This window comes from Schistocerca americana, chromosome 5 (genome assembly GCF_021461395.2).
Source record: "Schistocerca americana isolate TAMUIC-IGC-003095 chromosome 5, iqSchAmer2.1, whole genome shotgun sequence".
Lineage (NCBI taxonomy): Eukaryota > Metazoa > Arthropoda > Insecta > Orthoptera > Acrididae > Schistocerca > Schistocerca americana.
This window is the reverse complement of record NC_060123.1, coordinates 251,130,825-251,148,614: the sequence shown is the minus strand read 5'-3', so window position 1 is coordinate 251,148,614 and position 17,790 is coordinate 251,130,825. Positions and strand designations below refer to the sequence as shown.

General features: G+C 38.1%; 1 protein-coding gene across 3 annotated transcripts in view; it reads left to right on the top strand.

Moving 5' to 3' along the window:
• The window catches only part of LOC124615538 (ATPase WRNIP1-like), an 80,278-nt gene that overhangs the window by 17,027 nt on the left and 45,461 nt on the right, over positions 1-17,790 (top strand). For all 3 annotated transcript variants that reach the window (XM_047143503.1, XM_047143507.1, XM_047143506.1), the window contains 4 exons: positions 3-194; positions 6,832-7,026; positions 7,157-7,392; positions 7,511-7,670. In XM_047143503.1, the coding sequence (XP_046999459.1) occupies positions 3-194; positions 6,832-7,026; positions 7,157-7,392; positions 7,511-7,670 (783 nt within the window). The remainder of the gene's footprint in view (positions 1-2; positions 195-6,831; positions 7,027-7,156; positions 7,393-7,510; positions 7,671-17,790) is intronic.

Below are 17,790 nucleotides of genomic sequence, written 5' to 3'. Positions count from 1 at the left end.
AGGATGAGGCATGCTCTGTATTTGAGGACATCATGTCAAGTTCTATTCCATTGGCAGAACAGATGAGACCAGTGGACATATCCGAATTTGTTGGTCAAGAGCATGTTTTGGGTTCAAACATGATCCTGCGAACATTGCTTGAGAAGAAGGATATTCCCAGTATGATACTCTGGGGGCCTCCTGGCTGTGGCAAAGTAAGTTGTAGCTCAATCTGTCCTTTACAATTAATGTGTTTGTATGTTGAGACGTAGTGAATTTTCTGTCTTCAACAGTTTGATTTGTCATCATAAAAATTGCCAATGCAGTAATAATATTTAGTTTGTACTTCCTGTGATCCATGGTTGCAATAGTTACCAAGCATGTCAGAGGTAATGGTATGGCTGGTAGATTCATATGTAAATAAAAGCCTAATGGTTTCAGAATTGAAATATTTCTGTTGGTCATACATGACATATCACACAAACCCCCTCCACTCTTTTGCACCCCAGTCATGGACTGGTATTGATATTGATTTGAACAGTATCACCTTATGTGATTGCCTCTCAGTGTGTTGTTATTGATATGATGTCACTCCTGACATTACTGGATAAGATAATTTATTAATGGTTAATAAAATAAGACATATTTTAGTAGAAGTCCATGAACTGAAAAAAAATGTGTAGTTCATACTTGTAGGACTTTTAGAGGGAAGTAAGTACATAATATTTTGAACAGAAACCGATGTCTGGAAACGTACCTGGTGGTCTGAACTCAGTTGTGTAAAACGTCCACCTTTGCTGAGGGAAAGAGAGAAGTCTCAACGGTATGCAATAGGGTAGACATGATGATGTATACTACTTTTTGTAGTGTTGTTTAATTTACGACCTCTTGCAGAGGCAGAGGAAGATCTGTTGGCTTGTGTTCTGGATGCTGCACTAAAAATTGGAGAGATACTACGTGGGATGGAGAGTGTGTACCAGAATATGCTTCGTATGTACAGTTCTGTAACAACATTGCGCCACTGTTGTAATGCATCAGTACTGTTCTGTACGTACAGTGTACTGGGAGTTTTTTTATTTGGAATTATGTAAACATGTCATGTTTAAGTGTTAATACAATCAACTGTGCTTTATTGATAGATGGATGTTTCGGTATGTTTTCTTACAAATTGCACCTGACAATTGTATTGCATCATGCCTAATTCAGTTCCTCAAGCAGAAGTGGATGAGTTAAACATCTGAATTAAAACTGTCACAGAACGAAAGTAGTAGGTTTCCAGACATGAGTTCATATTCAAAGTATTATGTACTCACTCCCACCTACCCTTCTACAAATCTTAGAAGTTTGTAATGGGGATTTCCGAACACCCTATGGGATTGAACCCAGCACCTCCAGGGTCAGAATCTGGTGGTGTGCTCACAAGATCACTCAGCTGTCTGTATTTCAGTTTATTATTAGCCCATGTTCCAAACTGAAAGAACTCTATCCCAAAGGTTCAGGTATTCAGTTGAGGCACATTGCCAAGCGTTAGTGGGCCAGTTGGTAACATTAACCACAAAGGCTATCTGCTTCCAAAGGGTGTCTATAGCTCTGTTCTAGAGATTGCATTAAAGAATTTTTCAGACAAATACAGTTGATGGTGTGCATTATAAAATATTCCAATAAATTATTTTAAAAAAGAAAAGTTAATAAGAAACAAGAAAGATAAACATGAAACAGAAGATTGGCATTCTTTAAGACAAACATTCTTCAAGATACATAACAATTGTTGTGTAATCACTATCATTGAAAATACTGGCTATTTTTTCTGAGCAATTGTCAACAAAATTCCAGGCAATGCCCATGTTACCATTATTAACAATTATATACCATAATCATCATCAGCCATTTAACATTAACTGCTGGACAAAACCACCTCTAGACTTTTCCATGCATAATCAACTTCTGTGCATTACTATATTGCTCATGTTTGTTTTCCAACATCATTTACCATCCTTTCATTAGGTCATCTTGGTCTCTTGCAATGCAGCAGAGATCTTCCATGGTTCATCTTTGTCACTTGGCTACATGTACTGCTGACTTCCATTTCATTTGTACTTTGGTCAGAGTGAAGTCTGCTCTCTCAGATGCTTATTTTTCAAAACCCTATTTAGCTTACCAAAGGCACTCATAGTTTTTCCCCTTCTGTTATTCCTTCTTTTACCTATTAAGTCATTACCTTCAACAGAACTTAATACAAAACATTTGTGTGTGTGTTGTGTTATGATTTTTTTGGAGGAACTTGTGGCACTGTCTAGTGGAGAAACGAGACACAATTTCAAAACTTGGTTTTGGATTTCTTCTGACAAAAAATTAAACTGATATCTAACAGTAAACATAAAAAAGTAAAATAGAGTACCTCCGGTGGTCACAGGTTCATTTTGCTGTCGTAACGCATCACATGTATACTGTCATATTTGTAAACAAATATGGCATCTGGAATCTGGTGGGTGCAAGGTTCGTATAGCAGAAGAGAAGACATAATCGCAAAGTACAAAGAATATACATCGTAACAACATTATTACAGAATAATTATTTAAAGGATTTGGAGGTGTTTGTTTTGAGGTGTCGAATACATGTGTGTGTACTTCAGGTGGCATACAAATCCGATTTTGGCAAGTCAAAACAGCTTAAACTTCGTACTCGTTTATACAATCAGGTGAAATGTTAAAATGGCTTAAACTTCATACTTGTTAATAACAATCAGGTGAAATGTTACAGACTTTAAGTACAATAATCATTTGGCTACAGCAGTAAAGTTATTCATACATGACAATATTTGATTGGGATTAATAGACAGATGTGAGAGGCTGGAGGCAGAAAGAGAGAGAGAGAGAGAGAGAGAGAGAGAGAGAGAGAGGGTGGAAAGAGTGATTGTATGAGAGCAAACTTCACATGGCAAGGGGTCTTAAGATTACGTGTTAGATATATTAGCTGCCTAAAGGTTGGGGTAATGCATTGGGTAATGCTTTAAAATATGCAGTTAGATATACAATTTATGCCTGTAGTTAATGTACATAGAGTTGTACATAGAGTTTCAAACTGACAAGGGGTACAAGCTGTTGGTGTGATGAATTATCTGTAAACGAGGTCAATCTCTTGTACTCTTGGCGGCTGTCAGTATTTATGGTAAATATTAAGGTGTGTGTGTGTGTGTGTGTGTGTGTGTGTGCACGTTCGCGTTCGCGCGCTTGATCGTGCATTTTTAATGATGTTGGCAGTTGCTGAAAATAGAGATGATACTATTGTAAATATTGTCATTTTTGTCATTTAAGATGGATTCAAGTTGTTTTGTTTGGTGTTTGTATATTTGAAATTTTTCAAGGATGTCTAGTTTTCTGCCTATTGGTTGGATGTGTAGGATGCTAATACTTGTTTTGTTAACATGGTGTTTTGTTTCATGCAGGTGGGTGGCTATTGCTGATGTGTAGTATTTTTTGTTTGTTAGTGCTGCCATGTGTTCCTTGAATCTAATCTCAAATGATCTGCCTGTCTGCCCTATGTAGAAGCAGTCACAGTCCAAATATTCAATTTTGTACACACCTGTGTGATGAAGTGGGTTTTGTGTGCCGATGTTGTGGGGTAACTTCTTTCCGTCCTTGTTGACTGCTGTAAAGGATATGCTTATGCCTTTTTGTTTGAAGACATTGGCAATCTGGTGTGAAATGTTACCTAGAAAGGGGATTGTATGGAAGATGTTATTGTCTTTTTGTTTTTAGTGTTGTGATTGCTTTGCCATTATTGAGTGTTTTTGGGTGTCTACTATTGAGTTGTTATAACCATTTTCAATAGCTGTTTGTTTTATTATTTCAATTTCTTGATCACATTTGTCTTCAGTGAGTGGTAGTTGGATAGCTCTAATGATCATGTACTGGAATGCTGCCATTTTGTGTGCTGCGGGGTGACAAGAGAGTTGTGGATTGTGGTATGTGTTGTGGTAGGCTTCTGATAAATTTCAAACTGATGTCTGTTATTCTTTATTCTAATGGTAAGGTCTAGGAAATTTATACTGTCATCTGTTTGGTGTTCAACTGTGAATTTTATGTTTTCATGGGAGTTGTTCTATTAATGCCAATCAAATATTGTCATTTATGTATAATTTTACTGCTGTAGCCAATATAATTATTGTACTTAAAGTCTGTAACATTTCACCTGATTGTTATTAACAAGTATGAAGCTTAAGCCATTTTAACATTTCACCTGATTGTATAAACGGGTATGAAGTTTAAGCTGTTTTGACTTATCAGATTTATATGCCACCTGAAGTACCCACACATGTATTCGACACCTCAAAACAAACACCTCCAAATCCTTTAAATAATTATTCTGTAATAATGTTGTTACGGTGTATACTCTTTGTACTTTGTGATTATGTCTTCTCTTCTGCTATACGAACCTTGCACCCAGTAGATTCCAGATGCCATATTTGTTTACAAATATGACAGTACACATGTGATGTTGTGACAGCAAAATGAACCTGTGACCACTGGAGGTACTCTATTTTACTTATTTTGTGTTTACCGTTAAACATGCCATGGAAATAAATAAAATGGTGACTGGCAGCAGTAAACTTGTTGTTTTGTTTAATGTCGGTAATAGTCACGGTAAATCCTAACCTAAAATGTTCACATTTAAAGATGGAGGAACTGTTTGTTCCAAAAGCTAGATAGTGTGTCCATTTACTTTTTTATTTGTATATCGGCAGGACTACAATTTTGCCTTTTGGACGTGAGTACTGACCAGAAATTCTGTCTTATAATTAGCAAATTGTTGATGTTAGTATCCTGAAATATTGATAAAAAGGTGGCACTAAGTTTTAGGAAATTTTCTGTAAAAATGCTCATGTTATCAGTTGTATATTTAATGACTAAACATATTCCACTGTAAGTGGTCAGTGGATAATAATGAATCATTCCTCAGGGGCTGTGTGTACATATTTTCCTGGGTGTTTTGTCAACATCTATGAAGCCTAGACAAAGTGGGAATTTATGGTTATCCCTCCAGTTTATAATTTCATTCATGCAAGTGGTCTCTTTTTCAGGAATGTCCAGGCAGAATGTAAATAACGTAGAAGTAGACCACTAACCGAATAATAAAAGTTATTGACATGTATGCACATGCGAGCACATGAACATATGTGAGAGCACACACACACACACACACACACACGCACACACACACACACACACACACACACACACACACACACACTGAACACACAGTGCTGGGATTGCAGTTTGACAGGTGGACTGGGGTGAGGCACGGTGTCGAAAGAGAGAGGTGTGAAGTGGGAAGAGGGCTTGAGAAGGGGGTAGCTGATGCTCGTTGGAAGGCAGCAGGTGTGTGGGTAGGAATACAAGACTTAATCATCATCCGTGCAGACTAAGGCTCAACCACTGTCATGATAAATCACAGTGACTACCTGACAGAAGGTTCTGCGAACTGTCTGACCCCTCCATCTACAAGCTCTGCCATTGTGAACCCCCTCCTAGAAGTCCAGCAAAACCTCCAATCTCCCCTCAAATCCTTAAGGCAATCCCAGAGTTCCCCTGAATCCATCTTCTTCCTCAGCCAATGACCCTCCTGCAGACCCATTTTCTGCTCGCTTTCCAAAATCTGTAAGCCCCAAAATTGTGGACACCCCATTGTAGCTCTGCTCTCACAGGAAGAATCTTCACCCTTGTCACCCAAGACTTCCAACAAATAGCCCATAGCCTAGCCTCTAACATCAAGGATACAGATCACATCTTTCACCACCCCTCGACAATCCCCTGCCACCTGGATACCTACTCATCACTGTTGATGCCACCTTCCTACACACCTTCATGGTAACATTGTTTTTAATCTTTTTGTTTACAATCTTTTTGTTTCTTTTGTATTAAAACAAATAGCACTATTTTAATTGTGTTGATCTCACTTCTGATAATCCCAATACATTCCATTTCAGCAAACTCATCTTCCAACTCCATGAACCAATCCCAGATCCTGGTGCTCTGCAGTTTATTTTTCCCAAGTAAAGTTCAGTGGAAGCAGTTGTGTTTCTAATGTGTCTCTTATTAACCATGACTCAAAATACGTGTTACTACCTGTGGACACTGAAGTAGTTAGGTTTGTCCCACAGTCCACTACTACCAATCTTCTTTCACCCATGGTGGAATACTAGTTTCACAGAAACAAACAAATAATAATAGGGCCTCTGACAATCATACTCAGTGCACTAGCTTACCAGGTCCCAAATGTTTTGGGAGACACGTGAACAATGGCAAACCTCGGCAGACCCAAGTGCTTCTGAAACTCAAAGCCTGAGATGAACATTGTCAGTGTTGATGTAGATCATGCTAATAGAGTTCTGAAGTCAACAGTCAAGTATCATGACTTAGTGGTCAGACTGTCTTTGTGTAGCCAGTAATACTTGCAGTCAAAAGGGTTGCAGACATTTGACTTACCATGTTGTCTGCAGTGCATGTGGATGAGAGCCCATCCACATTAATTTGCCATAAAGCAGTCAGTCAAGATTGTTAATTTATGGGTACTAACAGTTGCGCATTGTGATTGTCTGGATTGGACGCTGTGATTTACTGTGGTTGGTTGGTTCCTGTAACCTTTAGTAAGGTGTGATTAAGCGATTTTTCACTCACAAAGTTGTTGCTTCATAAAAACACAGCAAACAAAACAGAAAAGCATTAACTATACATATGATAACTCTGTAACTTCACATAAAAATGTGTGTCCCTATATATGAAAAAACAATAATAATTGTAATTTTATCTTAGTGGAATGTTTCTACACGTTCCTTTTCTTTTTCACTTACAGACCACACTCGCCCATATCATAGCCCAGCAATGTAAGAAGAATCAATCAACAAGATTTGTGAAATTATCTGCTACAATGTCTGGTGTCAATGAAGTAAAAGAAGTTGTCAAAGTTGCAAAAAATGAGTTAACATCTTTTAAAAGACGTACAGTGTTGTTTATGGATGAAATACACCGTTTTAATAAATTGCAACAGGTGCAAAAGTTATGATTTTATGTCCTAAGTTGTAATTTTTAATAATTTATGATTAACATATTTAAGAATCATAATACTGTGCATCTTTATTATATGATACAAATGCTATGCATTTTGTCATATGTTTTAGGATATCTTCTTGCCTCATGTGGAAAGTGGGGCGATAACTTTAATTGGTGCCACTACAGAGAATCCTTCATTCAGCCTCAATTCAGCATTGTTAAGTCGGTGTAGGGTAATTGTTCTTGAAAAACATGAAACAAAACACATAATTGCAATTCTCCAAAGGGCATTAAAAAGCTTACAGGGAGTGATTGTGAAAACTAATCATGTTTTTAGTGTAGCAAACAATAAACATCAACCAAGGTTTGTAGGAATATAATTTGGTACTAATATAGGAAATTAATGACATGGAATGGCAACTGGTAAAAGATGCTTGATGCAGTAGTTCAGTGTCCTAATTTACTTTCCATTTTCTTTTTAGGTTTTTCATCGATGAAGCTACTGTTACCTGGCTAGCGGAAATTTGTGATGGAGATGCCCGTATTGCTCTAAATAGCTTACAGTTAGCAGTACAATCCAAAGGAACTGATGGTTCCAGTGCTTTTGTAGTGTCTCTGGATGATATTAAGGATGGAATCAAGGTTTTGTGTTGTTTTGATGTTATATCTATGTGTACCTTTAATATTTTCATTCATTCTTATTTGAAATTACGCAGTGATGTTTAGTATGAGGTGCTACCCAAAAGTTCCCCAAAGTTGTATTATCATGCTTACAAATGGTGGTACATTCAAATGCCACTTGGAGCAGTGTATACATGTTTTGCACATCAGTGTGTCTAGTGGCTTCGATGTAAGTGGACATGTTCATTGTTGGTGGGCAGTTTTCCATTGTGACATTTGCTTGTGTTTGCAATTTTGCAATGACCAACCTGAGAAATTGCTGCATCAAGTTCTGTTTTAAACTTGATAAAACAGCCACAGAAATGCGCAAAATGTTACTCCAAGCATTCAGTAATGATGCTTTGGGCCAGACACAAACCTATGACTGATTTAAACATTTTATAAATTTCCGGACCTCTGTGGATGAGGATGACGATGATGATGAACATGAACAGTCAGGATGATCATCTACTGGCATTTCACCAGAAAATGTCAGTGATGTTTGGATTGCAATTGTGAAAGATTGTAGGCATACCATCCACGATATGTGTAACATTGTGGGGTTATCATATGGCATATATCAGTGGATTTTGTCAGAAAAATCGAACATGACAAAGATTGCTGCAAAGTTCGTGCCACATCTGATGAGTGATGATCAGAAAGACCATTGTATGAATGTGTGCAGGGAACTGAAAGAACTGCTTCAAACTGAGTCAGATTTTCTTTCTAAGGCAATTACAGGTGATGGAAGTTGAATTTATGGAAATGACACTGAAACTAAATAGCCCCGTGGAAGAACCCATCTTTATCTCAGCCAAAGAAAGCCTGGCAAGTTCAGAACAACATCAAATCCTTATTGATCTGGTTCTTCGATACTGGTGGGATTACCCACAATGAGTACCTACCTCGTGGTCAGACAATTAGTGAAGAATTCTATTGTGATGTGCCAGGTGGCTAAGGGAAGTTGCGACAGAAACATCCAGAGAAGTGGTGGAAGAATTACTGAGTCTTTCACCACGACAATGTGAAAACGCATATAGCTTTCATCATGCAGCAGTTTTTAGCAGATAGCAGCATGACAATGCTTCCTCATCCGCAAAGGAACTACTTTGAAGAGTGAGTCTTACTGTGCACTGGCAGAGTCACATGGGACATCATTATGACGTGTACACACTCTATTGAAGATGACAGAGATCATGTATCGATTTTTGTGATCATTGGAGACACTAAACTGTGGTAGTCATTTTTGCAGACAAATTAAAGTAGCAGCTCATTATATCCTCTATTGGTATATCCACTGCAATTTTGGAAGCTATTGATATGTTTACTTTCTTTGAAAATGTGAACTTGCAAACTTTTGGGGAAAAAGGAGCTCACAATTTATTTTGTAAATAGTAAATTGCGAGCGAAAGCTATCATCAGAACCTTGGCTCTATCAGTTAAACAAAATTATGCAATTGCAGAGGTCCTATGTTCGAAACTACAGGGGACAAAATTTTTTTAATGCAGAAATTGTTGCGGAGTTGCAGCGTGATACTGAGTTCGCGTTAAACTCTATTCTAGTAGGGAATTACCTTCAGAAATGTTTCAGTTGTCAAAATTAAAGACTGATATGTGTAACGCCAAAGCTATCCTCCATATTGTCAACCAGTTACAAGTGTTGAAGAACTGTGTCTGTGTGTCTGAAGTTGTCCCTGTACTGTTAGTTTCTTAGTAAGAATTATTGAATCTTACACACTTTCTCACTAGGGAAAGAGAGTGGTGCCGGTCGGACTTACTTGCTGTGAGACCTCTGGAAAGTCAGTAGTCACATCTAATGTTAAATTTAACTTCTTACTTAGTTTTTGTGTACATGATGTGTTTCAGTTTTGCTGAAAATAGGTGATCAAAGAGCCTTTTCTCAACCACCAGTTTGAAGTACTGTATGGAGCTGACGATATTTGCAAATGGTTCTCTATATAATTAAAGTGCAAAGCTTTATTAGCGTTACTCATTTGATACTTGATATATTTTAAAATTTGCATAAAGACTTAGTACTTCCATTGCAGTTACCAAATAATGATGAATACTGGATTGAACAGTTCTATTCCCAGTTATTCTTGCCCTAAGCTTTTAGGATTGTGATGAGTAATGTAAACAAAACTTTGCATTTTATGGACATGATATATGTAACTGGTTGACAACATGGAGAATGTACTTTGGCGTTAATTTTAACATCTGAATCATTTCTGGAGGCAATTTCCTACATGTGTTGAGTGTAACATGGACTCTTCTTTCACCCTGCTATTTGGTGGCAATTTTTGCATTTACCATTTACAAAGCCTATTGTGAGCTTTTTTCCCAGAAGTTTGCAGGTTCACACTTTCAGAGGAAATAAACACATCAATAGCTTCCAAAATTGCAGAGATTATACCAATTAAGGACGTAATGATCTGCTCCTTTAATTCGTCTGCAAAAATGGCTACTGTAGCTTAGCGTCTCAAACAATCACAAAAGTCAATACGCGGTCTCTGTTGTCCTCCATACATGTCATAATGATGTCGCGTGAGATGCTACCAAAGTGCAATAAGACTCGTCCTGCTTTGAAAGTGATGGTGGTGAATAAAAATCTTGTATGACATGATTGCATTTAGTGTAAGATTTCAGGAAATTTTGGGTAGCATCTCGTGTATAAATTTGTGGCTGAATGATCAGTGAAGCAATACATGATTTCCAGTATCAATATCAGCATGGTACTTTGTACAAATGATGGGTTTACTTATAACTTGCTTCATGATGGAAATGACTGTTTACTAGTATTTCATCTATGTTCATCAATGCTTTGGTCTTAAGTTCTTTTCTTGTTTGTTTATTTATGAGACCTAGACACTCATGTTAGAATTTTGTAGCAGAGCATGGGGTTTCCATAAGAGCTGGTGTAGCCTGATTTATCTGTAGCAGAGACAGTTTGTAACATGGTTTGTTATGGTGACAGCTTTAACAGGATGGTTTATTAGTAATGCCACTTATGGACCCATCATACTTTGTAACTTCAAAACCTGCAGTTTAATTTCATGCTGACATTTATTTAGATTTTATTATGTGCCTAGTTGGTTGTATTTGAGAGCAGATGATAAGGTGCTCTGTTAGTTATGTGTGGATGCATAAGTTATTTGCTCTCCACAAACAGCTAGAATCTTTAGAAAAGTGAGTGTCCTGTAAGAAACAGAAATGTTGAACAGTCACTTGATGATCTATCTAGTGATTGCTTCTTCTGTTTTGTTACATGTAGGAAAATAGGTAGGATACTGGGAAGAAGAGCCATAAGACCATGAACACAGTCTCGCAAATAAATTCAGAATAATGTTTGATGAAACTAAAATCTCATCCCACACTTTTATATATGGAGCTTCTGTTATTAAAGATACACTAGAAATTAGAATCTGGAAGAACAGCTCCAACTGGAACAGTGGCTGTAATCTTAGTAGTACAAGGAAGCTTGCTGTTGGTACAAACAGAAATGTGCTTCATTGTTTACATTCTTAAAAGAATGGTTTCAGTGCAGATACAGATCCAGTCTCTGGCAGCATGGCATAATGACAACATACACGGAACAGTCACAACCCACATGTGGACTGTAAATTGTCACCACAACAACAACTATGACAGTTGTTCCTTGTGAGGGTTATGGAGGGTTTCATTAAAAGATTTGAACGTGACAAGTCAGCCTAGAGTGTTGTATATAAGGATGTTGTTGTGAAAACTTTGATCACATCTAAACCGTGTGTTGCCGATGCTCAACAGTCTTCAGCTGTCTGTCTTTCTGTTCTGGGCTGCAGCCATTATTATGATTGTAAAATGATTGTGGTACCTCCGGTGTGTTCGGCCTTTGTAGATCGGATGTATCTGGCTTTACCTGAGATCCCTGAGCTACACTTCTGGATGTACTTGATCTTGCTGGTTTGGCTTCATGGAAGGTGAGTGACAGACAGTGGTAGTGACAAAGATTAATGCATAGTATGCAAATAAGAGCACTCACTGCAAGTTTGACCCCCATGCCTTAACAACAGGTGTGATGTGTTGACTTCCTGATAAAATATCTGAGTCAGTGGGAGTTGCTATCTCCGTGACGTGTTTAGAAGGTTTAAACCTACATCATCAGGTGGATTTACATTTGTTAGTGTGATGTGCATGTGTTTGTGTTGTGTAACAAGTTTTTGGAGGAACTTATGGCACTGTCTCCAGTGGTCACAGGTTTCTTTCACTGTCGTAACACATCACATGTATACTGTCATATTTTGTAAGCATTTTGTTTACAAAATATGTATGCTGTCATATTTTAATAAACAAAAATGACAGTATACATGTGATGTGTTTTGACAATGAAGGGAACTTGTGACCACTGGAGACAGTGCCAAAGTTCCTCCAAAAAATTGTAACACACACACACGTCATACTAACAAATGTAAATCCACATGACGATGGAAGTTTAAACCGTTGAAATGCGTCTTGGAGATAAACAAATAGTAATTGGTAACAGTAAACTGTTTGTTTCATTTAATGTCAGTAACAGTTGTGGTAAAGTCTTAACTTAAAGTTTTTGCATTTGAAGTTAATCCAAATATGAGTGAGTGATGAAGCTCCCCAGGGAAGTAGCAATCAAGTCAGGAAAGAAGATGAATGTGGACTCATCATGTTTGTTGGGAAACTTGTTTCAGACATGGAGGAGTCTCTACTGGCAGCTGTTTACCACTTTGCTTGTAGTCAGTTGTAAGTTATGCCTGTTTGGATTCTGAGGCCATTCTCAGACTGTTCGGCAGCTTGAATACTGATAGAAGGTTGAAACCAAAGTCTCTGGCAATTCTGTTATGAGCCCAGATGCAGATTTCTGGATCTATGTTATCAGGTGGAGACTTTTAGGATCCTCTGGAATTGGTCAAGAAGCAGTGACTCTTATATCAGACTGCGTGATTTCCACATTAGTTGGTTCCCACCACCCCCATATGATGGGGTCAATAAAAGACACATACTGCTTAAGCATTCAGGGTAAGGCCCCAATATTAATCTCACTTAAGTTAGAAACATATAATACAAGGAAAAGAAAATTCCTGAAACCGGAGGTAAAATAGTAGTGAAATCTTTTTTCCCCACTTATTTGAGGTTCACATTTTCTGTGGTTTTGTAATGAGTGTGTCGCACAGGTGAGGAAAACTAATTAGAGATATATAAGAACTATGGCGACATTATATTCTTGATTTAGATCCCAACAGGGAAAGATATCTAGGATAATGTAAACTCTGTAACACTAAATTATAACCACATAACTTCTTGTTTATCACTGCTGAACACGGAGAGAACTTTCAGATTTTATTTACTGCTGCTGAAGAATTCATCTAAAGACTAAAGGGGCAATGAAATGGCAGATGAAATGTCAGCAGATGTAATCAGAACAATTGAACAGGTACATCTTCATGGATACAAGCTATTATCATGCTGCTGTGGAGCCAGTAAGAGTAAAAGGAGAGTGAGTTTATACAGTGTGAACCAAAATCCGCATGCTTGTGTAGGTTTGGTTAGAATACTGGAGTCCTTGAGTTCTCCAGAGCAGTAAGTTACACCACAATTAACATTTTCTGTTTTTTACTTGTGTGTGTTTTTCTGTTTCTGAGGTTTAATCTTGTATTTTGTAAGTGTAAATTCATTCAATCTGTAGCGCAATAGTTGTACTTTTGTTTTGTTCTGAAGACAAGCATTCGCTTGTGTAGTAAGCCTGTCTGTCAGGCACTCTGCTGTCACTTGTTCACATCTCCAGAGCAGCAAGTTATATATTTAGCTTTTCCTGTGTTTACTAGTAGCATATTTCTTAAATTTCATGAGTGTTTTGTATTTTAGAGGTTTAGTCTCAGGTTGTTAACTATAAGAGTACTTTCAGGAAGTCTGTAACACAGTTTTTTCATTTCTTCTGAACAACCAACTGCACAGGTCATTAAGGCATCAGCATGTATTGGTGACACATCAGGAGGGTAGGAAGTAGCTTATTATCTAGATTTCTGTTTGCTTTTATAGTTTACTTCTTCAGTTAGTTTTGCTACAGTGGGTAGGATGTGTGCATGATCTGTGTGGATGCAGGAGGAGCTGGCCACAGTTCACAAACAACTGAATGTGTTTTTAGCTACAGTCAGCTGCTTTAAGACTCCTGGCGAGGGGTACAGCAGCAACGAGAATCTGGTATGTTGCACTGGGCACCCCACGTGTCACTTTTTTCGCCCATGGGCTCTGGTGCCGATGCACCTCCTAATTTATCCAAGATGATGGACCCACCCTCACAGCAGGGTGAGTGGCAGGTGGTAACATGTTAGCATCACTCAAGGCAGAGGGGCATTGTGAAGGCTGACCATCTCCATCTGCAAGTTGTGGCTCACATCAGCACCAGCATACCAGCATCTAAACCAAAGGCTCCATTGACTCAATGACAGTCTTGCTTGCATCATCAGGTGGAAATTTATAGGTCTCCCCTTGATGGGTCGGGGTGCGCTACACAGAGGAAGCACCTACTCGGATAGCAGAGTACTTGCGGGGTGCACATGTGAGGTGTATGTAGAGGGGGGGGGGGGCTAGGCAGAAGTTTCAGGTACTCTAAAGAACTGTCACCAGTTGAAATGTAGAAGGGGAAGTCAGACCACCTTCAGAGTAAAGGCATTTTTACTGTCAAAATTTTACCAGTAAGTTGTTGAAATATTTGTAAAGAATTTTCCAAATTCATTTTCCCCAGGAAAGTTCTCGTGGTGGTTGGGACCGAGAGCTGGCTGAAAACTGAAATAGAAAGCCCTGAAATATTTAGCGAGTTATGGAACTTATATTGGAAAGATCAGTTGGACACCATAGGAGAGGGAGCGTTCATTGCAGTTTTTCACTTCTTGTCTCTCTTTTCTATTATTTTGTTTTGTTATTATTATTATTATTATTATTATTACTTGTGTAACAACGCATATACGAAAAGAGCCGAGAAATACCTTTCAGTAATGCTGTGCCATGAATTTCTTTGTAAACATTAATTTTCAACAAAACAGTATATATCGTATTGTTATTGTTCTGTATCTGGCTTTCTATTAAAGGAACATTTTTACGTTACTGTAACTCACTATAAAATTCAACATATCTTCCCTACTTTACAGTTATTGAAAATGAAAATTACTTTGTTATGAATACTGAGGTTACAGTTCGCAATGATTGCTCAACATCAAAATTTTGCAGTGGATTTTTGTTATCAGTAAAACACCAATAATTACCACGACTAGCACAAGAACATGAGACTATTATCGGAGAAAAAGACGTTTTTTCTATAAGGTTTGCCAGACCAGAACTAAGCACAGCAAGATTCCTACTATGTTACGAAGGTAAATTATCTTTTTTGTACCGTTAGTAATATATTATCAGCAGCCCGCGTCAACCTGCAAAACACATCATAAAATCTGCTGCTCTGCTCTGCATGTCCGAAAGCTGAAAGAAATAATTTTATTTCACTATTACCTCCCCGCTTCTTTGCGGTATGATAGATTTCATTTAATGCAGTTTGAATGCGCCGCGGCAGCGGCTCGTTCGTTCGTAGCGCAGCTCTGCACCACGGATAATATTTAAATAACTGAAAATGTCTTAAAGGGATGGGATAATATGCCGAGCAAGCTATTACAAATAATAATGCAAGGTTTCAGTAAATAACTCTATTCAAAACATTTAAATATGTTAATTATTACACACCTTTAAAATGAGTACGCAATGACGTACATCTCCCAATCTTGACAAAAGAAGGCTACGCTAGCGTACAATACAACATCACAGGCTATCATACTCCCGTAACTCCAAGAAGAAGACAGAGAAATTAATGTTCGTACTGTATTATTTATACTAGTCACACATCCTCATCTTTGTTTGATATTTATCGTCTGTGGCGGTTTCAGTACTCGCCGACACAGATATTATCTAAAATAAATAATAAAAAGAAGTACATAATTCCATACAATAACAAAACATGATACACAATGTTTTCTCTTTACTACATAATATGTCTTTTCCTAATAGACGTTACAAGTTGACAAAGTTATTGTCTCTATTGAGGTCCAAAATTGAGTATGACGGTGAAATTACCTGGTCGCATATGACAGTCTAGGTGGAACCAGGTTCATTGTTGGATGTTTTGACCTGTCACCTGATTCTGCTGTGACAGTTCTAGAGACAGTCAGAAAAAATCTATGGTCAGTAGTGTGTAAATACCCAGATCATGCAATACTAGTACCGACTATAGACTGGGATGTCTATGGGTTCGGTCCAGGGGGCTACAGAAGACAGTCAGTCTTGTGAAGTACTTTTGAATGTTTTCTGAAAATTGTATTGTGCAGCTAGATCGGCAGCCCATACACATTGAAAATATGTTAGTCCTTGTAGCTACAAACACACCGGACCTTATCGACAGGATCAGTATAGAGACAAAAAGTCATAGAAAGTGAACTGACATTACTTAGGTCCAGTAAGATGGATGTGGAGGAATTATGGGCAAAGTTTAAACAGATTGTAAATCGTGGAGTGGAAAACTGTGTCTGGTAAATGGATTAAGGACAGAAAAGACCTGCGATGTTTTAAGAATGAAACTCAGAAATGCTGAGGAAGCAGTTCAAAAGAGAATGCACAAATGATTACAGGCGAAGGTTACAGAGATTTGTGGATCCCTGAAAAGATCAATGCACTAAGCATACAACAACTACCACCGTCCTACCTTAGCAAAAGATCTGACTGAGACCCTGAGATAATTCTGATCCTATGTAAAATCACTTAGCAGGTCCTAGGCTTCCATCCAGTCACTTCAAGATAGCAAAATGAAAGCTGAAGTTTTAAATTTTGCATTTAAGGGAGAATCGTACAAACATACCGTACGAACAGACTTTCACATGGACAACATAGTAGTAAGCATCGCTACTGTAGAGATACGACTGAAGGAGTTGAAAAAGTCACCAGGTCGAGATGTAATCTCTGTTCAGTTTTTCAAATAGTACTGTACAGCATTGGCCCTCTGCTTAGATTGCATTTATCATGAATCTCTCGCTCAGTGCGAAGTTCCAAGTGACTGAAAAAAAAAAAGTACAGGTGTCTCCCGTATATAAGGAGGACAAAAGAACGTACCCTCAAAATTGCAGACCAATATTCTTAACATCAGTTTGCTGCGAAATTCTTGAACATATTCTCAGTTCCAGCATAACAAATTTTCTTGAGACTGAGAAGCAAAAGTCAACAAATCAGCCCAGATTTAGAAAGCATCAGTCGAGCGAAACTCAGCTTGCCCTTTCTTCACATGATATACTGCAAACTATGGATGAAGGGCAACAGGCTGTTTTCCATATTTCTAGAGTGCCTCAGTTGACCTTCACCTGCACACTTAGTGTCCTAGTTGCTGTCTCTTTAGTGTGTAGCGTGGAACTACAGTCTTCATCCACCATAGGAGCACGAAAAGTGCTTCAGTATGAAGCATGTGTGATTATATACACTGCTATTAAATTTTTGTTGGAAGAGGCCAACAAGGAAGCAAAAATCTCATTAAAAACTGTGCTTGAGATGGTTGCAGGAACTGCTAGCTATTCCAATCACTTTATAAAGAGAATAAAAAGGAGGGGAAAAACATAGATATAAGTACTTCCCAAGGCTTGTCTACTTCACAAAGATGCAAAAGAAGGAGAAAAAAAATTACTCATGTGTAATATTGCTGAACAGTTCTCAAGGGACTGTTATATAGTTTCCACATGCACATGTTCTGCTCCCATGAAATGTGGAGCTCGCCAAGTTTAGGGAGGCATGGATGCCCCAACAATGTAGATAGCCCTGCCTGAGTTGTAACCACAGTGGCAGGATATCTATGGAGAAACCAGACTATCCCATGGTTCCTGAAGAGGCGTAGGAGCCTTTTCAGTAGTTGCAAGGGTACCAGTCTGGATGATTGACTGGTGTGGCCTTGTAATATTAGCCAACATGACCTTGCTGTGCTGGTACTGCAAAAGTTTGAAAGCATGGGGAAAGTACAGCACTTATTATTCTCTTTAAGGGCATGGTATAATGATGATGGCATCATCTTGGGTAA